Raw genomic sequence first — 26,402 nt, forward strand, 5'->3', positions numbered from 1 at the left:
TTCGTTGCGGTGCGTGGGCTTCTCATTGCAGTGGCTTCTCTTGTTGCGGAGCACGGGCTCTAGGCGCGCGGGCTTCAGTAGTTGGGGCACGAGGACTCAGTAGTTGTGGCTTTTGGGCTCTAGAGCGCAGGCTCAGTAGTTGTGGTGCACGGGCTTCATTGCTCTGCGGCGTGTGGGAATTTCCCGGACCAGGGCTTGAACCCTTGTCCCCTGCATTGGCAGGCGGATTCTTAACCACTGCGCCACCAGGGAAGCCCAGTTTTAGGGGTTTTTGATTGATTCCTTGGGAATTTCTATCTGTAAAAAGGGGCAGTTTTATTTATTTCTGGTCTGTATGCCAATTACCTTTTATTGCCTTATTGCACTGGTTAGAACATCCAGTACTATCTTGAAATAGAGTGCTCAGAGCTGATATCCTTGCCTTAGTCCAATTTTAGGGGGAAAGCATTCAATCTTTCACCATTAAGTATGCTACCTGTACCATTAAGAAACACCTGTAAGTGTTTCATAGATAGTCTTTATCAAGTTCAGGAAGTTCCCCTCTGTTCCTATTTTTCATGAATTTTTATCATGAATGGGTGTTGAATTTTATCAGATGCTTTACTGCATTGACAATTACGTGATTTTTTTTTTCTTTAGCCTGTTAAGATGGTGGATTATATTGGCTGATTACTGATTACCAGATCAGACTAGGATTTCTGAAATAAATCTCCCTTGGTGTGATGTAAAATTCTTTTTATATATTGTTGAATTCTACTTGCTAATATTTTGTTAAGAAATTTTATGTCTATATTCATGAGGATCATTGTACTGTTTTTGTACTATATTTATTTGGTTTTAGTATCAGAATAATAGCTTCAAAATGTGAATTGGGAAGTCTTCTCTCCTTTTTGATTTTTCTGAAAGATATTGTAAAGAATTTATGGCAATTCTTTATAAATGTTTGGTAAAGTTCTCCAGTGAAACTATTTGGGCCAATGGATTTCTTCAAGGTAGTTTTAAAATTAGAATTTCAATGTTCTTAATAGTTACAGAACTATTCAAATTATCTATTTTATATTGGGTGAGTTGTGGTAATTTGTATTTTTTGTGGAATTGGTCTATTTCACCTAAGTTAGCAAATTTATGTGCATAGAGATGTTCATTGTATTTCCTTGTTATCCTTTTAACATCTGCAGGGTCTGTAGTAATATCACCTGTTGCATTCTCGATATTGGTAAGTTGTTTCTTATCTTCCTATTTTTTTTTTTCAGTCTTGCTAGAGGTTTGTCAATTCAATTGATCTTTTTGAGAACAAATCAGCTCTTTGTATAAGTGATTTTCTCTATTATTTTTCTGCTTTCAATTTTATTGATTTCTGTTATTATCTTTACTATTAGCTTCCTTGGGTTTATTTTGTACTCCTCTTTCTAGGATTTGAGGTGGGAGCTTAAATCATTGACTTGAGAATTTTTCCTCTTTTCTAGTTTAGTACTATAATTTCTCTCTCAGCACTGCTTTAGCTGTATTCCACAAATTTTCAAGTGCATTTTCATTTCCATTCAGGTCAATGTAGTTTTAAAATTTACATTGTGACTTCTGGGTCCCATCGATTATATACAAGTGTGTTGTGTAGGTCCAAGTGTTTTGAGATTTTCCTGTTATTTTTCTGTTATTAAGTTCTAGTTTGATTCCATTGTGGTCAGAGAACACACTTTGTATGATTTCAGTTCTTTTATATTTGCTGAGATTTGTTTTATGGTCTGACATACAGTCAATCTTGGTGTATGTTCTGTGGGCACTTGCAAAGAATGTATATTGTGCTGTTTTGTGTGAAGTGTTTTATTACTGTTAGATTCTATTGATTGATGATATTGTTCAGGTCTTCTGTATCCTTGCTGATTTTCTGTATAGTTTTTGCATCAAATGTTGAGAGAGGGGGTGTTGAAGTCTCCAAATATAATCATGGATTTGTCTATTTCTCCTTTCATTTTTGTCAGTTTTTACTTCACATATTTTGCAGCTCTGTTGTTTTATGAATACACATTTAATATTGCTATGTCTTCTTGATGAGTTGACACTTTTATCATTATATAAGGTCTTTTTCTGTCTTGGGTAATTTTCTTTGCTCTGAAGTCTATTTCTCATATTAGTATAGCCAGTCCTGCTTTGCTTTGATTAATAGTTGGATAATATGCCTTTCCCCTCCTTTTAATTTCAACTTGACTATATAATTATATTAGAAATGAATTTCTGATAGACAGCATATGGTCAAATAATGTTTTTCATCTACTCTGTCTTCTAATTGGTATATTGAACCACTTACATTTGATATATTAGGGCATAAGTCTGCCATTTTATTTTTTATTTGTTCTTTTTCTCTGTTTTCTGTCTTTGTTCTTTTTCCTACCTTCCTGTGGGTTACTTGAACATTTTTTTTAGAACTCCATTTTAATTTTCTCTAGCACTTTTTAATGTATCTCTTTGTATACTTTTTTTAGTGGTTGCTCTATATATTATGGATACATTATATATACATAATTTATCCAGTCCACCAGTGTCATCATTTTACCAGTTTAAGTCAAGTATAGAATCCTCATCTACCTTTACATCTCTTTATCTTCCCTATTTATAATATGGTTGTCTTAAATATTTCCTCTACATACATCTAGAACCGTATCAGACAATGTTATAATTTTTGCTTCAATTATCAAACATAATTTAAGCACTTGGAGGAGGAAAGCCTATTGTATTTATCCATGTTTCTGCTCCAAGTTTCCTGTTTTAAAAAATAATTTCCCTTCTGTGTAAAGAATTTCTTTTATCCATTCTTTTACGGCAGGTATACTAGCGGCAATTTAAAAAATTTTCCTATAATCTGAGTATGTCTTGATTTCTCCTCTTTTTCTGGAAGACATTTTCACTGGGTATAGGATTGTAGGTTGGCATTTCTTTTCTTTCAGCATTTGAAAAATATTGTGCCAATTCCTCTGGTCTCCATAGTTTCTGATGAGAAACCCTCTGATATTCAAATTGCTTATCCCCTTTTCTCTGTTTGCCTTCAAGATTTTTTTCTCTTTAGTTTTCAGAAGTTTGACTGTGATAAGTCTTAGTGTAGATTTTTTTTGGATTTATCCTCTTTGGAATTCATTCAACTTATCCGTAGGTTTATGTCCTTTGCCAAATTTGAGAAGTTTTCAGCCATTATTTCTTCAAGTCCTTTTAAAGACCCCCTCTTTTCCTCACTCCTTCATGCGACTCTGATGGCATGAATGTTAGACATTTCATTATGGTCCCATAGTTCCCTGAGGTTCTGGGGTTTGGGTTCTGTTTGTTTTTCCAGTTTGTTTTCTCTCTGTTGTTCAAATTGGCTACTTTCTACTGTTCTATCTTCAAGTTCACTGATTCATTTCTCTGTCCCCTCCATTCTGCTGTTGAACCCATCCATTAGTTTCTATTCTAATTATTGTATTTTTCAGTTCTAAAATTTCCATTTAGTACTTCTTTATATAAATAAACAAACAGGCTGAGACTATTTATTTGAGGCATTGTATTTTTTCATTTGCTTCAAGTGTGTTCATAATTGCTCATTGAAGCATTTTTATCTTGCCTGTTTAAAGTACTTTGTCAGATAATTCTAACATTTCTGTCATCTTAGTATTAACACTTATTGGTTGTCTTTTCTCATTCCGTTGGAGATATTCTTGGTTCTTGGTATGATGCATGACTTTCAGTTGAGAGCTGGAAACGTTCATATTATGTATGAGATTCTGTATCTTATTTAAATCTTCTGGTTTACTTGGCTTTCTCTAACACTGTTCTGCCAGAGGAAGGAGTGGGTGCATCCTCCTTACTGCCAGGTGGAGGTACTCAGCCTTTTTTTTCACCCAAGGGAAGGGAGATCTCCTTACTATTGTTGTGTGCAGATGGGAGTCCCAGATCCCCACAGAATCTCTACTGACAGCATGGTGAGGTCATTTGGCTAGAGAGAGCAGGTTCTGGTTGGGCCTTTCTTTATCTGCACCTGTTGGTGTTTCAGGTTGCTTAGTCTTCTCCACCTCTGAGATACAGGGCAAAAAAAAAGGCCCAAGGAACTCACCACAGTGTTGTTCCTCAGGGTTTGAGGTGCATAGTAGGTCTGCCTTCTTCTTTCCACTTCTCAGAGTCTTCCTGTGTTTGTTTTACATATAATGTCCAGGGGTTTGGGCTGTATTTAGTGGGAGGAATAGGGGAAGTAGATCTGCTTCATTTTCCTGAAAACAGAAATCTATGTAAGAATTTTAAAGCCTAATTTTAAACTTTGCTGATTTATTTCATAAGGTGGTACAGATCACTTGTAGTCATTTTAAGAGACATTTTAATTTTTTTAATTAATTAATTTATTTTTGGCTGCGTTGGGTCTTTGTTGCTGGGTGCAGTCTTTCTCTAGTTGTGGTGAGCGGGGGCTACTCTTTGTTGCGGTGTGTGGGTTTCTAATTGTGGTGGCTTCTCTTGTTGTGGAGCACGGGCTCTAGGCATACGGGCTTCAGTAGTTGTGGCTCGTGGGCTCTACAGTGCAGTCTCAGTAGTTGTGGCACACAGGCTTAGTTGTTCCTCAGCATGTGGGACCATCCTGGACCAGGGCTCGAACCCATGTCCCCTGCATTGGCAGGCAGATTCTTAACCACTGTGCCACCAGGGAAGTCCTGAGACATTTTAATTTAACAAATCTTCTAGTGAGTATAAGTTCCACTTCTTATCTCTATTTTTTGATGTTCCATATAATAGAAATTGCCAATTGTTCACACATGGGCTCAAGGTGTTTTAAAAGAAAATGGGGTTAGAATTGAGTGGGGGAGGTCTACAATTCCTTATCCAAAACTCTTGGTAGCAGATGTATTTTAGTATTCAAAAAATTTTATAAAAGATATTAAATATGACATTGTTAAAGGAAAAAAATCATTCATGACACTTGTTAAGAATAAGGCAGACTTTATTCAGGGGGATCACTATAATGGGATTTTGTAGTAGGGGAGAGATCAGCTCAACTCTGAATACAACAAGGCAAGTGGAGATTTATAGCCAAGCAGCACGGTCAGGGTTAGTTGATAGAAAATTACTAAGAGGTAGGGTAATTCTTTGCTAAACTGACCTAACAGGGTTTTTGTTGAAGGCAGGCCAGAGTGATAAGATATTGATGGTAGGGAATAAGGAATTTGACCAGATATCAAGGGTGAGGAATTACTCAGCAGGACTCTTGCTAAAACTGAACTAAATGGGCCCAGGACAGAGCCCATTTAGTTCAAGGTCAAGGACTAGTCAGAGGACTCAGAGGAGTCTGACTCAAGTTTGGTTAAAGGCGAGAGTCTTTGTCAACTAACACCCACAGCAAGGTTTGGGGCAGAATCTCTAAATCAAACATCGTAATACTTCTGCAGCAAGACATGAATATTCACACTAAGTAGGTTAAGTGAAGATTATAAATGGTATTACTTCGGTTCAGAGAAGTTATGAAAATCTTCTGTTTTCAGAGCACTGTGATTTAGGAATTGTGGACTGTATAACCAAGCGTGTGTTAGGTGGGTCACAGCATAAGCGGCTTGGCAGCTTGATCTCAACCCTCTCTGACTCAATGCATTGAAATTAATTGCACAACCTTCTGCAGGCATTTGAGTTTGTGGTCTCTGTATCCGTAACCATTTTAAATTCTCCTAAAAATACTGAATAATTTCCTTATTTACCTGTTGTTTCCCTAGTAACTAACTCATTGAAAAATGATTTATTTTTAAAGTCTTAACACAGGAACTTCTCTGCTTATTAACAATGTTTCCCTCTGTCCTTAGATGAAGATGAAGAAAGTGATGAATCAAGTGAAGAAGAATCCAGCTTGGAGAGTGATGAGGATGAGTCTGGATCTGAAGATGAGGTTTTTGATGATTCTATCTGCCCAACAAGTAAGTAGGATAAAACCATGCATTCTCTGTTACTTGTGACTGTGGATTGATAATACCAAAAACTCCCTTTTTTTGGTTTCTCGATTGTCTCATAATGATATTTAAGGAAAGGATGGCTTAATATGTATGAAGTATAGTCTAATGAATACTCTTTGGGGCTCTCTGGACAATTAATTTTCTGTTTCTTGAGGCAGCTATTTATGAGTACCCAATTAAATAATCTGCAGACAATCTCTAGTTGATTCAGAGTCATAAATTATGCAGAAAGTTTCATTTTATAGAGAAACAGAAGATTTATATATGTGTGTGTATATATAAAAATATATGTTTAAGTATATTTTTATAAAGCTCTCCCTTTTTGCCAAACCATTCAGTTTTCATATTTCAAACCTGTTTTGTAAGGGCAATTTTTACATTTCCTGGAGATGCTTGGCAATTTATATTCACTGTTTTCACTGGTGAAACCAGTCTGAAATATTCTTACAGTCCAATATTCTTACAGTCCAGACCAATATTCTTACAGGCTCAATACATGAATGGTTCAGTAGGAAAACTATTTCTTCTTGATCTGAAATTATTTTTCCTAGGTATTTCATATAAATTATAAATCAAATTTTAAAGTCAAATAAAGTTTAAATCTTGTTTTGATTTTGAAAATAAGAATCTCCTTAAAATCATATTTATGAGTGGAAGAAAGCTAGAAAATCTTTGCACAAGTAGTGCAACTTGTTATTTTATAGCAGGATTAAACGGCTTGAACAAAGGCTCACAGTTAGTTTAGTGGTAGAACTTGGGATGGAGCTATGGTTCCTAAATTCCACTGTAGTGATCCATTATATTTTCACATTCTTTATCAATTACTCAGTGGATAAATGTGGCTGTCAGTGTGATATAGTGGAAATTAATACAGAGATACTGTACTTGAATCCCATTCTGTCACATATCAGCTGTGTGACCTCTCTGAGACTTATGGTGGTCGGGTGGTCATGACCTATAAAATGGGAACAATAGTCTCTACCTAGCAGGGCCTGTGAGCCTTGAATGAGATAAGGTACATAAAGGACCCAGCACCAAGCCTGGCTCAGAGCACTGCTCAGAACATCAATACTAGTATCATAACCACTATCATGATTATTAATACCATTAATAATTTCTACCTGGAATAATTTCTACCTGGAGCCCTAAGTGTGATGGAACCTTGCTGGAGTAGATGGACATTAATAATTCTGAAGCTCCAAAGTCCACACTTATTGTAGTACTACATTCCCTAACAAATGGGGCCGCTTTATTGTTTTGACTGTCTTTTCAGATTGTGATATGGGTCTCTTTGAACTGGCCCTTCAACTTCGAGAGAAAAGGCTGGACATTGAAGAGGCCTTAGTTGAAGAAAAGAAAATGATTGATAACCTCAGAAAGGAATATGATACATTGTCCAAAAAAGTATGTTGGTCTGCCCTTCTCAGGTCTGTTTATCCTCTCCCAACAAGCTATACCTCCTTGGAGCTATAATGTTGCTATTTCACAGCAATGGCATGAGTTAGGACTTCTTGTAAGAGAACAGACCTTTCCCATGTTATATCCATTTACAGTTGTGGTTGAGGGGCCATTGCTCTTTTAATGACTGGGACTTCCTTTATCTAAATCATTGGCCTCCAAACTTTTTTGATTACATACTTCTATAAGTAAAAAAATTGTGGAGCACATATTCCCACAATAAATCTATATTTATTTATAAATTATATACATGAACTATTGTACTAATATATTTTATGTATTATGAAACATTTGCAAAAACAGAAATTAAAAAGAATAAGATAAAAATAAATAGAAATTGAAACTTCTTTCCGGACCCCAGTAGATCACTTTGACACTCTGGGGTGTATGCATTCCATGTGGGAGGCCACTAAGCTAAACTTCTGGTACAATTATATTGATTTTTCTGCTGTATCTGCTCAGTTTCCCTCTTAGGTACTCTTTCCTAGAGCAGCATCACTTGACTCGTATTCAGAAATATTTTTGATAGATTGCTTCTCCTCTTGAAAAAGGAAATGATTTGGAAAACTTTCAAGTATTTTAGGAGATGAAGCATGTGCTTTAGAAATACTGTAGTTAGTAGTTTCATTACTTTAAAGGGCTTTTTTCTCTTGTTTATTGATGTCATTATGACCAAATGAGATTTGAACTATCCTGACAAAGACATTCCAGGCTGAGAGATGCCTTTTCTGCAGAAAACAAAAGGGAGATGGGGACAAGTCTTCTGAGTTTTCATTCACAAAACCTATACAACTCTGGGGTCATTGGAACAATTGAAAAAGTGGTGTGGATCATGACTTAGCAGGAAGAGAATAATATACATTCCTGGGCTGCAGACTGGGATCGTCCATTTAATCACAGCCCAACAAAGCAGATCCAGCTCATGCTTTTGCTTCCTCCCAGAAAGGCTTCATTTACCACCTTGGGTATATATTCGTGAATCTTTTCAACATCTCACACATGGGCCTTTCCACAGGTAAACATTGTGGCAACTAATCTGAACATGGCAGAGGAGGCCCTGGAGGCTTATCAACGTGAGAAGCAGCAGCGGTTGAATGAACTGCTGGTTGTGATTCCTCTCAAGCTCCACCAGGTGACGGGTCTGAGAGGTTGCCCCACCCTGTCTGAGCAGGAAAGCCATATGACACCCAGGCTTTTCCAGAGAAAACTTCATGGGCCACTAGGGGGGAGAAGTGCAGTCCTTGGCTAAGAAATCTACCTGTAGAATGACACCCCAACTTTTCTTACCCCTTCTGAGATTGTTATAAAAGCATAATATGAAAACATGTATATTTCCCTGTGGTCCATTATCACTTTGAAAGGTGAATCATTTCAAGTCTGAAGAAATGAGAAGCCTATGACTTAAGGGAATGGCTTGGAGGTTGAAATCTTGGCTCTTGGACACATGTCACTTTTCACACCATCTTTAAGTAGACATGAACTAATGATGCAAGAATTATCTTCACTTAATCTCTACTTGTTAATGAGGGAGGTTAAGATAAAAGGAAAATATTCTTTCTCTTTTTCCCCTCTCTTTGTTCATCTCTATAGCCCGCTCAAACTACAACTTACATTAAAATGCAGAGATCATATCAGTGAAAGCCCATCTTACCATGTTTTGTCACATAAATAGAGAAAGCTGTATGTTAGAAGAAAAACCTAAGATCAGCCTTACATACATCTTGTTTAACCTGACCCAAACAGGATTAGCTATCTGTAGCAATTTGCCTAATATGCCAACCCTGAAATGTCTGTTCCATCCGTATGCAGTAGATATCAAGCATGGTGTTTTTGGAAAGAAGTGCTGTCCCAGAGGGACAAAATGTGACTTCTATTTGAAAGTGGCTTCCTACTTTTACCTTAGTCAGTGGTGACAAGGGACAGAGAAAGAAGTGTTTCCCTTATGCTTTCCATGACCTTAAATTTAGCTTGATCTTTGTCTATTTTGATTTCTGTTTTGTTTTGCTTTTGTAGATAGAGTATGTGGTATTTGGAGAAATACCCAGTGATCTTTCTGGAACTTTGGTCTTTTCCAACCACTCCTTGGGACAACTGCAAAAACGAATTGTCCAGCTCCACGAGGAAAATTCCCAGCAGCAAAAACTTAACAAAGAATGCCGGGAGAGGCGTAAACAGCTCACCCGAGAAAAGAGAGAGATGGCCCGCACTATACAGAGTGAGTATTAAGCCCGTGGCTTAGTTAGTAATCAGGATCAACCACCAGGCACGTCCATATACATATGGATGTATCCACACACAGTATACAAAGTGCCTTTGCATGTTTTTAACTGTAATATAATATTATTCTTATCATTTTGCAGTTCACTTTATTAAACCAGTTTTTGAGAGTAATCCATATTGCTACAGATAATTACTCACTTTAACTGGTACTACAATATTCCATTGTAGGACTATAAAGGAGTTTTTCTTCAGTCTCTTGTTGATGGATATTTAGGGTACTTGTAATTTTTCATGATTACAGACAGTGTTACAGTGAACCTTCTTGTACATGTCTCCCTGTGCATGTGTGGAAGGAGGTGAGTCCCCAAGACTGAGGGCTCTGGGTGACAGGGGGGTGGGTACCCGCTCTCCTGGGTATTGTCAAGTTGCCCTCCAAAGTGGTTGTACCCTTTTCTCTCCCTTGGCAGTGTGAGAATTTCCTGGGCTCCATAGTCTAATCAACACTTAATACTGTTAGACTTTCATATTTCTGCCAACCTCATGGATGTTAAAATTGTATTTCACTGTTTCCTTAAGTCCTTGAGGTTGAATGTCTTTACATAGCTTATTTGCTGTTTATTTGTGTTTCCTTTTCTTGCCTGTCATACACTTTGCCCATTTTTTTACTTCTGTTTTTTATTTTACTTATTGATTGTAGGGAGTTTTTTCCTATATTTTATGTCTTTCTTTGTCCATTACATTCACTTCAAATCTTTTCTAATATGTGTCTCACCTTTTTACTTTATTTAGTGTATCTTTTTGGGATACAGACATTTAAAAATCTCAATATAATTAATTTTATCAATCTATTTATAGTTTGTTCATTGTGTGTGTGTGTGTGTGTGTGTGTGTGTCTGTCTGTCTGTCTGTCTGTCTTAAGAAATCCTTTCCTATTTTGAGGTCACAAAGATATTTTTCTATCGTTTCTTCTATTAGTAGTGTTCCTCACATTTACATTCTTAATTCAGTTGGAATTGAGGTGTATAATATAAGATGTATGGAGTAAAGACAATTCTTTTAAAATACCTTTTGAATATTTGATATATGGAACATATGTGTAAGTGATGAAGTATTCCAACTTTAATAACAATAATATTACCAATACTATAATAGCATCTACTTTAATGCCACAGACCTGTACACTTTAAAAAGATTAAAATGGTACATTTTGTTATGTGTATTTTACCACAATTGAATAATATTTTTTAAAAGAAAATTTCAAAAGAAAAATAATGGGAAGAATACAGCGGTCAGTCAATCCAGGTTGCTTGGATTTGTAGAGGTCAGTTTCCAATGAGTGATGATGGTTCTACCCTCATGGGTGGGTATATAAAATTATATAATCCATGGTTGGATTATAAAATTTTAAAATACATGTTAGGACTCTATGTTTGAATAACACTTATTTGAGACATAGAGTTTTCTCAGGTATAAACCTTGAGGCCCCAATGTTTCTCACGTACTTCACATTCCTTTGGCTTCTGTAGCCTGTGAATGTTGTTTATATTTGGAAATACTATTTGTCAAACCAAGGAACAAACTAGTATGAAAATGAGGAAAGAAGCTTACTTCCATCTGAGTAACCTCGCAGTTTGGAAAAATGTGTGAAGAAGATGAAATGAAGTATTCACATTTCTGGAATGTTAGTTGAAATTAAAAAAAAAAAAAAAAAAGTCCCACGTGGTTCAAGTTTTATTCAGTGACTTTCAGTTCTTCTCCTACCCCCGGTCCGTTTTCTGAAAGCAAGTTGTGAGTCTGGTTAAAGACTGATCTCCTAATTCTGAAGGTGAAGCTAGGAGTGGGTTCCTTTCCTGTATTTCGGAGAACAAATGCTTAACAGTGATGAGAAACACCACAGTCACTCACTGTTGCCTGCCTCCATCCCTAGACCCAATGGGGAAGAAGAGGAGAGTCTAGAACATGGGGTGGGGAGGTAAGTTCTCTCCTTTTCAAGGAGAGCACAGCTTGCAGCCGTGGGGACAGAGGATGGGGAGTGTTCCAGAAGCCTTTATGTCCCCAGGGAACACTAGCTGGCCTAATGGAGTCAGGAGAAGGGTGTTGTTAGGCTGGCCCCACAGTGGGAAGGGCAAGGACCAGAGTCCATGTCCTAGTACATGAGGCTGCCTTGGGAGAGGGCACCTGTTGTATGGGGCTAGCTGGGGGAAGTCCAGGTTCTTCCTGAGGGAGGCCAAGCAGCCAGCCACAGGCTAGCCCCACATGTGCAAATAATCCAGTCATTTCATTTGCATCACTGATTATCATGGCCACCGCATGACACAAGTCCATGGGGCACCACTCACATAGAATAGAAATGAATAACCCTCCCTGGATTGTGCAAAATGGCAGCCATGCTGATTATACCATTATCATTCAGCCATAACGATTATATACCTGAATACAAATTCCTGTACTGTAACAGAATTGCATCATCTTGTTATACCTTAGGGCCTTCAGACTTCACTTAGGGGACTCTGGTGACTGAGAAAATCTTGTGTTACGAGATTATACTTTCTTGGGGAGCTCAGACTCCACAAATGGAATTTTCTCCAGGTTTTCCTGTGTTCACATGTTGAGGGAACACAGTAAACAAAAGTAAAACATATTGCATGTTAGATGGAGAGGATTGTTAAGAAGAAAAAATTAGAAAGGGACTGGGAAAGAGTGCTGAGGTCCATAGGAGGCCAGGGAAGAGCTCCCTGGAAAGGTGATATACTTACTAAGATGTGGTTCTCCCTGGTTAAGGGACAAATTACACTTGGTCACACCTTCAGAAATGGGTGTTTTGGAAATGAGTCTTTCACCAGTCTCACAACTTGTTTTCAGAAAATGGGCTGTGTGGAGTGAGCCATGTGGCTATTTCGGGAAAAGAATTCCAGACAGTGGAATTCCAGACAATTCCATATGAGAATATCCAAGTGAGCCTGGAATGTTTGAGAAGGTTGAGAAAAAGGTGTCTGGAGTAAATGAGGAGAGAGGTGTGGGAAAGGAGGTGGGAGAGATAATAGGGGCAGAGCAGGACAGGTAGGACCTGGTGAACCACTGCAAGGATTTTAACATTTTTACTTGGAATAAGATGGAAACTTCTGTTCAGTGACTGTTCTATTCTCAACACCAGATGTTATAGAGATCAGTAATAAAACATTAAAAACTGAAGGCTTCATAATCCCATTGGGGCCCATGAATAATCTGAGGAGGGGCAGATCAGAAGGTGTAGCCAGTTGGGAAAGATGAGTCCCTTTTACACAGGAGTTTGAAGTAGATGAAAAGACAATAGAGCAATGTGCATTCTAAGTGAGGAAAGTAGTAGGTGAAAAGTCACAGAGGAAAACCCAACTGGTAACGTAAAATCTCTTATCATCTTCTTGCAAAAGCTGTTCCTTAGAATGGTATTGGTATTGGTATTATTCATTTAATAACAGTGGGATCTGGTGAACAACCTGACAGTGACTGTCTTCTTTTAGAAATGCAAGAAACAGTCAGTCAACTAATGGTCAGCAAGTTTGGCCGTGTGATCAACCTAGAAGCCCTTCAGACACTTTCTGTGAATACAACACTTGAAGAACTAAAGATCAAAAAACTTCGAAAGGAGCTATCGAATGCAAAGGAAATGAAGATGTGGGAGGTTAGGATGAGAGGGCAGGGGATCCACTGGGTGGAGGCAAGAACTCCTGGTGAGCTTTCAGTGGTTCCTGGGAAGCGTCTGTACAACTGGAGACACGTGTGTGAGCCCCACTTGGTTCCTCCATGATCTTAAGCCTGTCTCGGCTTTCTTACCGTTCACTTAGTTGAGCCACTGGTCTATTTTGGGATGAAAGCACTAGCACTGGGTCTGGGGTCCAGGATTCATGTAAATATGATGGCAAAATGGCATGAAAGATTACAGAGAGATTCCACTCTGAGGTCTGAATTAACGTATAAACGTTCTAATAGTGTTAGACATGAACTGCTATACTCTGAGGACCTAATTGTATTATTCTACATAGCTTTTGCATGCTGTTTCCATTCTGGAAATTAGGAAAACATCTCTGAGTAATACATTTTATAACAAGGTATATACTATTTAGCTGGTAGGGTCTTAGAAGGTATTAAATGCCTACACTGTTCCCGGAGCCATGAGATGAGGCAGTACCCCAGTTACAGCCTGATTCAGAGACAGGAACTTTTACAAAGATTTTATAAGCCCACAAATAATTGTGGCTTCTCCAGTTTTCTGTCTTCACAGTAGATAGGGTAGGAGGAGAGGTTCCTAGCGCTATCTTTTTTTTTTTTTTTAATATTTATTTATTTTCCTTATTATTTTTTTTGGCTGTGTCAGGTCTTAGTTGCAGCACACGGGGTCTTTGTTGAGGCGTGCGGGATTTTTTTGTGACGGCGCAAGGTCTGCTCGGGTTTCTCTCTAGTTGTGGTGTGCGGGTTTCCTCTCTCTAGTTGTGGCACGTGGGCTCTGTAGTTTGCTGCGCGTGGGATCTAGTTGATGTGCGCAAGCTCAATAGTTGTGGTGCATGGGCTTAGTTGCCCCATGGCATGTGGGATTGAACCTGCGTCCCCTGCACTGGAAGGCGGATTCTTTACCACTAGACCACCAAGGAAGTCCCTCCTAGTGCTATCTTGTCTCATCTTTTCCTATCGAAGATTTGCCACTGTACTGTGAAGAAACAAATTACTTCAGTGTTCGTGTCAGTGAGACTGGTCCCTATCAGGGTAGTGCTGGAGATAATATGTGCTATCTAAAATAATTTGTTGGAGTAATAGGAGAACAAAGGAAAGCCACTGGCAGATGTATGGCCATTCAAGCCGGTCATCTTGAGGATCCTGGGCCAAGACTGGGGAAAAAGCGATACAGGAACATTTCCTGCTTAAAGGATCTTTCTCCCTTTTAATTAATGAATACCATCACTCAGTATGCACACTAATGTCATTTCTCAACAATGGAGTGATGTCTATCTTATTTTTACCTACTTTCATCCTGCTTACATTCTTCTTTAATCAAACCAGACCCAGTGCACTTGCTTCTGATATTATTGGCTTATTGTATTTTTCTATGTGCATATCACTCCATTTGTCTGATGGTTTTGATCAAATCCGGACATTCATTTTTCTCTGTTTCCTCACTCACTTAATCCATTTTGCATCTTTCTGCCCTGGTAGGAAAAGATTGCTCAAGTGCGACGGGAATTGATGATGAAGACAAAAGAACACACCAAAAAACTTCATCAGATGAATGATTTATGTATTGAAAAGAAGAAACTTGATTCTCAGCTGAATATTCTACAGAACCAGCAGGTATGTTCCTTTTCTTCAGACCTTTTGTCAGAATTGGGGATGTTCTATAAAGGGAATATCAAGTGCTGGCTTTTAAACAAACCTTGATCTTGGATGTTTCTGGCCCACGTTCCCTGAGGACACTGAGTTTATACCGTTTACATTACAATGAGCCTGAGGGACTAGCTTTACTGTATGCCTAGTCGGTGCCATGAATTCATATAAGTACTAATTAAGGGATTTGCCTTGGCCCTTGGAGAGGTAAGGTTACTTAGGTGTAAATAATGATATCAACATGCTCCCTGAATTTGGTGTCAAACATCCATTTCCAATACAGGTTTACTTCCTTTGACCTAAAGCGGGCCTCCTGAATTATGGGAGGCCACAGGTTACTTATTAAAACACTTGTTACTTTTTAGGGCTTTCAACTTGCTTTTAGATAATGTTTATTGAGGCTAACCTAGCAGTACTTAATACACAGTATGTGGTGGATAATACTTATTTCTAAAGTTTCACCCTAGTTAAGCCTTGCCTTCTAGGGACATAACACATGTATGGCATATTCTGAACTATGTGCTATAATCTTTTAATAGTACCTGCAAAAATGCTGTTTGTTTTTTTTTTTCCTCTTGGTTTTCTTTACTTTGTTTTCTTTAAGCGCCCAGGAAATGTTCTAAGCCAGGGGTTCTCAAAGTGTGGTTCCCTGAAGAACAGCATCTGCCTCGCCTGGGGAACTTGTTAGAAATGCAGATCCTAGGGCTCCACCCAGATCTACAGAATCAGAGGCTCTGTGGGAGGGGTCCAGCAATCCAGAACAAGCCTTCCAGGTGATTCTGCTGCATGCTAGAGCTGAAGAATCACTGGTCTAAGCAAAAGTCCAAAAGAAAGAATGAATAAGAGGCTTTGGGAGGTTTACAACTAAAATAGAGAGGAAGACAAGAATCTGAATATCAAAGGCCCTTTATCCACTAAAGAATTTTTGAGGGAAGAGTCACAGCAGTATTCAAGAGGGGTGATGCCTAGACAGAATCTTCACAGAGTCGTCAGTGAGTAAACATCTGTTGACTTGATGTGCTTTGAACGTCCAGATACTTTGGAGAGGGAAGAGTTTGGAGGCAGATCAGTTGACTGGGAAAGGAAATTAATTGTGTAGGTCTCTTTACATAGTATACCTTTATATATATAGCTTTACATGTATGGTCTCTTTCCATTGGCTGTCTCATTGAATCTTCAAAATACCACTTTCCAAAGCTCCGAGTGGTGAAGTAACGTGCTCATGCGCTCAGAGCTAATGCGTGGGGAAGTGTCTTTTTTTTTTTTTTTTTTTAACATCTTTATTGGAGTATAATTGCTTTACAACGTTGTGTTAGTTTCTATGTATAACAAAGTGAATCAGCTATACGTATACATATATCCCCATATCTTCTCCCTCTTGCGTCTCCCTCCCACCCTCGCTATCTCACCCCTCTAGGTGGTCACAAAGCACTGAGTTGATCTCCCTGTGCTATGCGGCTGCTTCCCACTTGCTATCTATTTTACATTTGGTAGCGTATATATGTCCATGCCACTCTCTCACTTCGTCCCAGCTTACCCTTCCCCCTCCCCGTGTCCTCAAGTCCATTCTCTACGTCTGCGTCTTTATTCCTGTCCTGCCCCTAGGTTCTTCAGAACCAATTTTTTTTTTTTTTAGATTCCATATATATGTGTTAGCACATGGTATTTTTCTCTTTCTGACTTACTTCACTCTGTATGACAGACTCTAGGTCCATCCACCTCACTACAAATAACTCAGTTTCATTCCTTTTTATGGCTGAGTAATATTCCATTGTATAAATGTGCCACATCATCTTTATCCATTCATCCCTTGATGGACACTTAGGTTGCTTCCATGTCCCGGCTATTGTAAACAGAGCTGCAGTGAATGGGAAGTTTGTTTTTAAACTGAGGGCTGTCTGCCTCCATAGCTATTACTCTTACAACAATCTAGGCTTGGATTGGGATGAAGATGGTAAGGACAAAAAACCAAGGGTCAAAGACATTTCAAAATAAGAAGAGCCAAAATTTGTTTGGATATGGTGAAGACAATGAGGGAAAAGCTAAGGTGACTTCAGAGTGACTGTCTGGACTGACTGGGCATGAGGGGCTGTGCATTTGGCTACAAGTAACCAAAAGCCCCACTTTTGGAGAGTAGCTTAAACAAATAGGGGTGCTTTTCCTCACCTAACAAGAAGTCTGCAGGAGATGACTGAGGGGTTTTAGTTTAGTGGGGCTGTGATGTCAGGGCCAGTATCTCTGTGACTCTCTCAGTGACTGAAGTTTCCTTCAGAGTCACAGACAGCTGCCCCAGCTCTGTGGTTGCTGCCCCAATGCCAGTCTCTTGTGTCCCTTTCATTAAGAAAGCAAATGTCTTCTGCTACGTCTACTTAGCCACTCCCAGCTGGAAAAGAAACTGGCTAAGGTTAGTGTTTAGTTTTCACAGCCCCTGAAGTGAAGGTGGGCAAGGGAGAAGAGGCAAGAAGGTACTGGGTAATGACAACCCCTACTTATGAGGAAGGGCTGCCATAGTAAGTGGGGTAACAGACAGATCCTGGGCTTTTGGCTTCAGGGAACCCGGCTCTCATCCTGCTTCCGGTCCTTAATATTATAGTGACTTGGGCCAGTTCATAAACCTCTGTCAGTTTCTGTATCTTTAAAATTGGGATACCACCACCTGGTTCTGAGTTGTGAGGATCACGTGAGGTCGCAGACACGAAGCACCTGGCACAGAGAAGATACTGGGTGTTATGTCCCTTCCTTTGATGCACGTTCAGATTTATTGAGCATCTACTTATGTAACAAGTTCTAGGGCGGATGCTGGGTGGAGTGGTGAGATCCAGGCCTTCTGGGCTCTATTTCTAAGGCACAGGATCTGGCAAGAAAGATATCAAACAAGCACTTAGGTCAAACCATATGAAACGGCTACTTTTTAGGTTAAAAAATGGTCACATGTCACAAATTTCCAATGGTTCAGTCTAATAGCTACAATGATGTGTGATGGATGATTTGACAGAACATAGAGCAGGAATCCTAACCCAGCCCATGGGGTAAAGAAATCCTCCCTAAAAATGATGTCTGAAACATGAGCAGGAATTGGCTGGGCAGGGGAAGAAATCAGATGAGGGAATAAAGATTTCTTTTTTGGAAAACAAGATATGGGCTGTATAGGAAAAGGAGGTATCTGGCCTTTTAGAATTCCAGCGATGAGCCCTGTAGGGTATGAGTGACTGATAGCTAGCTTAATGAGTTACCCTCTAAAGGGGATTTGCATTTTAAGAGTTGCTTATTAGCTCAAAGGGACACCTTTCCAATGGTAGGATTTCAGTGGAGGACTTGAAGGCTTCTTAAAATCAGGAGCGATGGCTATTTAAGTCAGGCACACCTAAAAGACAAATTAAGACAGGCGTGTTTCCATAGTCCAAATGGTGCTTAAAGCAGGGAGGTGTTTTCTCTCAACAGGGCAACGCCTTCCAGGGCCCCCGGAAAGCAGACACTGTGGCAAGAGAGAAGGTCACTGAATTGATCCACGTCCAGGCCGAAAGGATTCTGGCCTTAAAGGAAGAGGTTGCTCTTTTGCGTAAGAAAGGTGGCCTTGTTCTCCCCCCAATTCACTCTACACAAGAGAATGAATGAAGCCCGTGGGCCCTAAGTTTGCTTTTTTCTCAAATCCAGCCAAGATTTCTGACACTTAATTCAACAGAAGTTCTGTTTCCTTGTCGCCTGCAACAATCCTACTGTTTTAAAGTGAACTTATCTGAAAGTCTAAAACCACATCCAGTCATGTAGTTTTAACAACTTCCCCCCAACTGCTTATCTTAAAACTGACTACAGCACCCAACAGCTACTTATTATTGAACTGAACCATTGCAGATGTGTTTGGAACCAACTGGGTCGAATATGAAGTCTTAGGAGGCTGTTACCTCAAATTGCCAGAAACCGTCGGTAATATATCCCGTTTTAGGAAATTTGTTTTTTGGTTATCTGAATTCTTAGCCATTGGCAAGAAAATCGATCATTCAGCAAACTATGAGAAAACTTCCTTTTCTTGGTCGTTGGATCCTTGGAAAATAAACTTTGATGTTATCAGGTATTCTCTGAGAGGACACAAGAGAAAAAAAACTATTTTGCCAACAATATCTGAGAAAAAGAAATGCAATTTAGAATTCTGACATTGTTAACTTCATAAAGCAGTTATTTGAGGGGTCGGGATTCAGGAAATGCAGACAGAAAGAGCAGAGCAGTTTGCTTTAGACTGGCATAAAGCAAAAAAATAATCAGCTTCCTGAGTCACCCATAGTTTTAGCAAACTCCTCAGCTCTGGGTGGAGCAGAGAAGTGTGTTTGTTTTGCAAAATGGTTAAGAAGGAGGCTCTTCTCTGAACGTTTCTGCAACTCCACCAGTGTTCTAAGTATTTCCTATAGTTTCTCATGTCCTGTGCCGTTTTCTTTCTGTTTCTACTTGAGTCATTTGCTGGTTTTTTGATATAGATCAGGAAGTAATGAAATAGATTCCATCACTGAGAGATCAACTCTAATAATCACTTTTGATTGTACATAACATTTAAACTAATTTGAGAGTATTCTTTTGGTTTGGGGGTAAGTAGTCAGTAGAATTCATCATCTAAGAATGATTTCAGTGATATTTGGATTCCTGTTAGTAATAGAACATAGCACTTTAAATTCCGTGCTCTATGGGTCCATTTTAATGAGCTACTCCCTTGAGGCTTTCCCAGAATATGAATTGGTTACCGAAAAGGAAAGGTAAAGAAGGCAATATTGCACCAATGTAGAAAGTGACCTCAGCAAGGTCAAGTTTTCCTAACCTGTGGCTAGCCTGCTGATCTGCCCCCCAAAATTATAGACAGGACATGGGTTCTTTTGTATGTTGGAATATATATGTATGTTACAGGCGGCCACTTGGCCTATTGTGTCTCTAAGATCCTTTCATTCTCCTATTTGAGAGGTCCAAATAGCTTACTGTTTGTGCCTATCACCACAGAACTCTGATGTAGCAGCTTTTCTACTGGAGAGCACCCTTTATCATCACATTCTCTGCTGTACGCCCTAAACTATGTGTGCCCTTCAAGCACTTCAAAAAAATGTGCTAGTCATAGTTCTGAGTGTTTTACCTACTTATTTATTCCTGCATAAAAAATTACCCCCAAACATAGCTTAAAACAACATTATCTATCTCACCCAGCTTCTGAGGGTCAGGAAGCTGGGAGCTACTTAGCTGGGTGTTTCCAGCTCAGGTCTCTTACGAGGTTGTAGTCAAGCTGTGAGTTGGGGCTGCGTCTATCTGAAGCTTGGCTGGAGCAGGAAGGGCTACTACCAAACTTACGTCACTGGCTGGCTGGCTACGACCCTGAGCGACCGCCTGGATACAGTGGGTGGTCCCGGAGGAGACACTATCCCCTTGTTGTGGTGACAGCTAAGGTAAAAATTACATTATTTTCCTGGGCCTCATTATCAGACAAATGAGAGATCTGGATAAGCTCTGAGGCTTCTTCCCATTCTGAAATCCTGTGATTCTAATTGCAGCAAGAATGAATTTAGTCTATGGAAGAGCCATGTCTCAAGGATTCCATGTGTCTATCAACTCTCTTAGAGTAAAACCAGTCAGGATTATTACTTTTTCCCAAACTGAACTAGACAAAAATCACTAAAGTTTACAATATTAGGCTTTCATACAGCATGTTTGGGATTTGACAATACAGTTAATTCATTTTGATTTTGAATTAGATAAGAGAGAAAGATGATAGCTTTCATTTCATTTCATTGATCCCAGGCTTAGTCTTGAATCTATAGCATCTGAGTCTTTGGGAGGTTTAATATCAAGCAGGAGAGCACCAGGGTGCAGCCCTGGCTGGGGGTGGATGGAAAGCTGTCCTAGTCTCCTGATCTAACTGTTCTCTGCCTCCTGCTGTGCCCTTAGAGAAGGCGGCCTCACCTTTGAAAGAGGCCAAAAATCAGCCTGAGTTACTTGCAGATCAACTGTTAATGCCCCTTGGCTACTTTGAACCCTCGTCCATAGTATCATCAAATCTCAACATTGAAAGGAAAACTGTAGAGTCCAGCCCCTCTGGCAGAACTTCACAGGAAAAGGAGTTACTCATTCCTGCCGACTCAGCCTGTCCTGTTGGGCTGTCCCAAGCCATGAGCTGAACTCCGCACCACCACCAGCTCCTGCCCAACTAGGTCTTACTCTTCCTTTTGATTAATTTATATAGCCATTGCTGACTGAATCCGATTTTTAAAAGGCACTATAATAATTAACCTGAATCTAAAGAAATGCAAGATGCAATGAAACTGAATATCTAAGCTGTTTCATTTTCTAGGCTAAAATTTAAAGGCCTGATGCCTAACCTTTTCCTCCTTTCCTGCAATTGGCTAAAGTAAATATGCACATTTATCTCATTTAACCTGCCTTAGAAGTGCTTTTTCATTCCTAGGCTTTTTTTTTGAGAGCTAAAAGCACTGTTGTCACATAAAACTGCTTTCTGCACAGCACTGGAACCATACCACTTCCATAAAGTTCACCAAAACTTACTTTGCCAACCACTGGTATCATCAAGCATTAAAAAAACAGGGGAGTTTTGTTTTTTTTTTTTTTTTTTTAAAGCCAATGGGCTAGAAGTTGAGTTATAGCTCAGATCTGAGAGGTGAGATCTGTCCCCCTCCTGGAAGTGACCTCTAGGCCCTTGATGCCAGATTGTGTCTGAAGTCACAATATCTTATTTCTTCTCTTCCCTGCTCTACGTCTCCTTTCCTATCATTTCCATATTCCTACAGTCCTTCATTTCATTTCTTGAAATATTTTTAAAATACTGCTTTTCTGAAAACCATGTTCCAATTTAGCTGCTGGATGGAGAAAGGGTGCAGGAATCTCTTCTGGCCAGCAGAGGGCGCACTTGCCCTAGACCATCAATCACCTCCTGGGGCTTGCCTAGGACTTTATTCAATTTGTGACTGGAGTGTGAAGCTAGGGTCTGCCACTGATGACTCGGAACAGGATTAAGTGTTTCAAGTGGCATTTCATCTGTAACTCAACTTTACTGAAATCTAGAAGGTACATTTCCCTCCTGTAAACAGTTAAAGTGTGGTAGGGCTCTAAGCAAAAAGCTTCAGCCTCCATCTACTTCCACTTGCCCGGACAAAGGGTGATCCTGTGGTTGGACGGCAGTGAGTAAATGTTGATTTTAAACAACTAGTGAGTCAACTGCTCTGGCCACGTCGCTGTGTCTTTGGAAAGAAGGGAAGTGAATTTTACCAGGCACCATATGTTCACCTGTAGCACAGCACTTCACGAAATGGCATTTTGGAGAAAATACTTAGTCTTCAACACACACCTGTATAGAAAAGATGAGTCTCATTCCTTCCGATCTGACCAAAGCTTTACCTCAAGTCCGGTCAGGGAACGGCGAATCTGCTTCTCCTCGCCCACTGTACACTGTGTCCCTCTTGGACTAAACAGTTACCACACATCTGCATTAATGAGAACACAACTGAGAGTCAATATTTAAAAAGACAAAATTAGAAACATTGGCTACCTTTTCCAGATTTCTCCTCGATGGATCTGAAAACATCACAAGTGGATGTTTCTTCAAATACTCAGACTGAATCCTAACATCGAAAGAGAATGCTGACTCTACATGACTAAGCTGTAGGTTACAGGGAAGACTAAACATTTATTTAGACATCACAGTGTTTATTTTTACAGAGCTATGTTGCCACAGATTATTGATTCTGGAAGGTTTGTTAATGCTTATAGTACTATACACATCTTAGTCTAGTCTCACGGGCATCTTGGGAAAACGTTTCCTGTAGCACCAGATCCAGCCACTGTCACGGGTGGCTGCAGCCTCTGATCGCATGGCCCTGGCCCTTCCCTTGCAGTCACTGTGGACAGTGTGCCTAGGAGTCCTCCTTCCACGGGCTTCTCTGTGGGCCTCCTGCAGGGGCCCAGGCAGCGGCGGAGGGTCTAAGGGACGGGCTGGGCTGCCTCCTCAGTCTGTGCTGCTCTTTCCCCGTTGACTCCTGTTCCGTTGCGGCTTCTTTGCTTCCCACCTCAGACCTCAAGAGGGGAGGATTCCCTATGTCTCTCCAGAATTATAAAAACATATACATTTATTTACAAGTGCATAAATATATAAATATGGCTATTATAGAAAAATAAATACCAATTTCCTCTCTTTCTTAAAGAAACAAACAACAATATATAGTGTCTTTCTGGGATATCAGCTTCTGCCTAAATTGTAGGAGGTGGTGTTTCGAAAGACACGTGAACTGGTGGGCTGGGGGAGAGCCGCATCCCAAGTTCCTGCCCTACGTAGGCCCCCACGGGGTGCTGGGGACACCAGTCTCCTCTCCCCGCAGGGCAGGAGTCAGGACTGGCCACCTCTTCAACCGGTACGAGGCCCAAGCAGCACCGGGGCCCTGAGGGGAGAGAAAAGTGGGAAACGTTAGAATCCAGACTGACCAGGAACTAGTGCTCAGCAGTACTGGGTCAGCCTCTCTCTGGGACGGGAGCTGGCTACTGGCTTTAGAGGAGGGACAGAGACCTACAACCACAGCAAGGACAATTACACTCCCTCTAAGTATGGGCCACTTCTTACCCACGTCCCCCCTGCACATTCCAGTGGTGAAAGCGTGGAGACCCTCATGCATCTACCCTGTAACCAGGGGCAGATGAAGTCAGCTGAGCCCAGGAACTGTGCAAGAAAGTTCTGGTCTCTCCAGGTGTGGGCTGCTAGTTCAACCTTCTGCTATGCTTTCTGGCCATGACCATCCCACTCACGACTCACGGCCCCCGATGGAGGGAGTCCCGTGTGGATGCTACTGGGGTCTGGCTCTAGGAGGTACCTGTCTTAGAATTTCATCTCCCAGCGTCTGGGAGCTGCATGTGACCCGGAAGCCACACCGTGGAGGCTAAGAAACACCAGCTAATTCTCTGAGCCAGCCTGTGCCCAGCCAGGTATCAAAAAGATGGGCACAGAGAAGGACAGCGGGCTGGGCGCGCTGTGCACCGAGTCCCTTGGAGGGAAAGTCCTGTGGAAGCACAGAGTTCTGATGATGTGAGAACTTGGCTTAATGATGGATGCGACCTCATTCCTTAATGAAGAGACAAGACCCAACAAAGCAAGGTACTTCAGAGTGATTAGAGAGTGCCTCTTAGTGTGACGAGAGGCGGCGGGAATGTGTGAGTGGCCTTGAAATGCTGAGACCAAGAGGGCTTCCTTCTCTGAAATGGAGAAGTGCCCGTTCTCTCAGCCTTTGAGGACAGAGCTTGCCATGTCGGACCCACCTGACACTCCCCGCAGATCTGCTGGGCCTTCAGCAGGGAAGGAGGTGGCCAGCTCCCCTTTGCACCCCCATCTCGGATATACAAGCTGTGGATGGTCCTCACCAAGCACCGCCTTCAGGGACGGTTCTCGCCCCGCCTGCACGTCACTCCCGCGTTGTGGATGCCTACACTTCACCCCGTCCCCAGCCTGTTCAACTGCCCGCCCTGCCCTCAGCACTGACCTGGGTGGAAAAGAGGGTCCCACGTGGCTTCCAGCCCAGCACCCTGGGGTACACGCCTCATGCCGGGCTGGCCCGTGGCTGCTGGCTGCTCCTGGAGGCGGTGGCAGCCCTGCCGAGGCTGGAGCAGCTGGTGAGCTGAGTCATCGGGCAGTGTGTATAAGAGCGAGCCCTCGTCCGGGTTAGACTTGGGAGCCCTGCATGCACAAAACCAGGCGGAGGGGTGAGGTAGGGGCAGCGTGGGCCTGGATCCCACTGCCCTGGCCGCTCCCGTCTGAGGCAGCAGAGCTGGGCAGGGCTCAGGCGGGGCAGGGGCTGCTCCCCTTTGGACATCAAGAGGTGCCACACCATCGCTTCCACAGGCAGTTCTAGTCTCCTTCCGTTTGACTCCATGCGTGTCCTGAGTATATGAGAGGACGTGGGGCCTATGGGCAGAGCCAGCTGGGCGGGGCTGCTCTGGCCTGAGAAGTGAGGGAGGAACTGCTGAGCAGAATAAGGCATCATAACTGCAAACACAGACCCCCTTACGCTAAGAGTCCAGGGGAGCAGTTTGTCAGATGAGGGGATCGTGAGGGAAGCACTAGTGCTCACCTCTCAGTGACTGACGCTGGGTTTGAGGAACTAGCGAGAGAGAGCGCGCTGGGGCTCAGGGGTGGAAGGCGGGGAGGGGCCTGGGTACCTGGGGATCTGGTGACTGGGGGGGTCACATCCACTGCCAAGAACGGTCTGCCTCAGCGTGCTGTAGGTGTCATCCTGCTGCCCAAACGAGTAACGAGAGGGTCACATCAGAGAGTCCGGGGAACGTCCCCATTCGTTGTTGAGCAGGCCCAGCAGCCCGGGATTAGAGGCTAGAAGGGAGGGAGCCTCAGGAGGTGGCCCGGCCACGCCCTCCATGGTGACCCGTCCCTGCGCGCCCACACCCCCAGAACTGCGTTACCTGCTGAAGCTCCCCTGGGCGGCGCTGCTGAGGCTTCATGCCCGGGTAGCCCATGGCAGCTGCAGGGCAGGCCCTGTTCACATGTACCCCGTTGGTACAGGCCCGTCCGCTGGTGCCACTGAGGTAGGGCTGCCCATTGGCCCGGTGGCCTGGGAGCCCTCCCAGTGGTACCATAGTGTATTGGCAGGAGGAGGGCAGAAGGGCACTTCGAGGAAAACCCAGGTCTGTTGTATGTTCTGGAAGAACAGAAGGATAGAGCTGTGCTTAGGTCTAGGAGGCCTGGGGCAGCTTGAATAAGTCCCACGTGGACCTCAGAAAACTCCTGAGGACTTAAGGTCAAATGAGGTGGGCAGGGAGCTGACATTGCGCCAGGGGAGAGAATATTCTCTCTCTCGGAAAATTCTTCCTGTCACCCACTTCTTCCTAACATCTAGACGTTTTTTTTGCAGTAGGGAGAGGAGACACAGGATCAGGATTTGGGAGAATGAAGTGGCAAGTGAACAGAAGGAGCAATATTTAATGAAGCAAGTTGACCAGATGTGTCGCCATCTGAAGCAGAAATTAGTGGATAAATCAGATTAACCCAGGATTAGGGGGAAAGCTCAAGGGAGCCACAGACCCAAAGAAGCAGGAAGAGGCAGGGTCAACTGAAAGTATGAGTACGTGGTCAGAGCTTGAGACAGTAAAAGAACACAGAGCCAGCTAAGTGCTGAGCTCCAGGGATGCAGAGAACACAGACTAACTCCCACTTCATCCTCTCCATCTGCCAAGGTCTATGAGCCGAAGGGAAGGCCCCACCTGTGAGCGTTCTCCGACTCTCTCCAAGCCCTCTGGGGGACGCACCAGGACCTTGAGCTCCCATGAGTGTGAAGCAGGGCGCCTGGGATCCTGCCCTGGGCAGAGGCCTCCTTAGGGACTGGGAGACCCCTCCTCCCCTCACCCCCGCCCCAGGTTCCTTCCCCTTGGTGTTGAAGAGGATCA

The 26,402-nt window shown here is 41.8% G+C and overlaps 2 protein-coding genes across 22 annotated transcripts in view; one reads left to right on the plus strand and one right to left on the minus strand.

Annotated features, from left to right (window-relative positions):
• Positions 1-19,552, plus strand: part of CFAP44 (cilia and flagella associated protein 44) — a 121,816-nt gene extending 102,264 nt beyond the window's left edge. For all 4 annotated transcript variants that reach the window (XM_059921131.1, XM_059921133.1, XM_059921132.1 and 1 more), the window contains 7 exons: positions 5,802-5,912; positions 7,222-7,352; positions 8,422-8,538; positions 9,420-9,621; positions 13,127-13,287; positions 14,814-14,948; positions 18,423-19,552. In XM_059921131.1, the coding sequence (XP_059777114.1) occupies positions 5,802-5,912; positions 7,222-7,352; positions 8,422-8,538; positions 9,420-9,621; positions 13,127-13,287; positions 14,814-14,948; positions 18,423-18,596 (1,031 nt within the window). In that variant the 3' untranslated portion in view covers positions 18,597-19,552. The remainder of the gene's footprint in view (positions 1-5,801; positions 5,913-7,221; positions 7,353-8,421; positions 8,539-9,419; positions 9,622-13,126; positions 13,288-14,813; positions 14,949-18,422) is intronic.
• Positions 19,553-22,612: 3,060 nt separating this feature from the next.
• Positions 22,613-26,402, minus strand: part of BOC (BOC cell adhesion associated, oncogene regulated) — a 265,756-nt gene continuing 261,966 nt past the window's right edge. For 15 of the 18 annotated variants that reach the window (XM_059921145.1, XM_059921147.1, XM_059921144.1 and 12 more), the window contains 4 exons: positions 25,422-25,657; positions 25,164-25,240; positions 24,488-24,681; positions 22,613-23,398 (listed from right to left, as the gene is read on the minus strand). In XM_059921145.1, coding sequence (XP_059777128.1) covers positions 23,211-23,398; positions 24,488-24,681; positions 25,164-25,240; positions 25,422-25,657 — 695 coding nt within the window. In that variant the 3' untranslated portion in view covers positions 22,613-23,210. The other 3 variants (XM_059921154.1, XM_059921155.1, XM_059921156.1) reach the window with 3 other exon arrangements.

This window comes from Balaenoptera ricei, chromosome 4 (assembly GCF_028023285.1).
Source record: "Balaenoptera ricei isolate mBalRic1 chromosome 4, mBalRic1.hap2, whole genome shotgun sequence".
Lineage (NCBI taxonomy): Eukaryota > Metazoa > Chordata > Mammalia > Artiodactyla > Balaenopteridae > Balaenoptera > Balaenoptera ricei.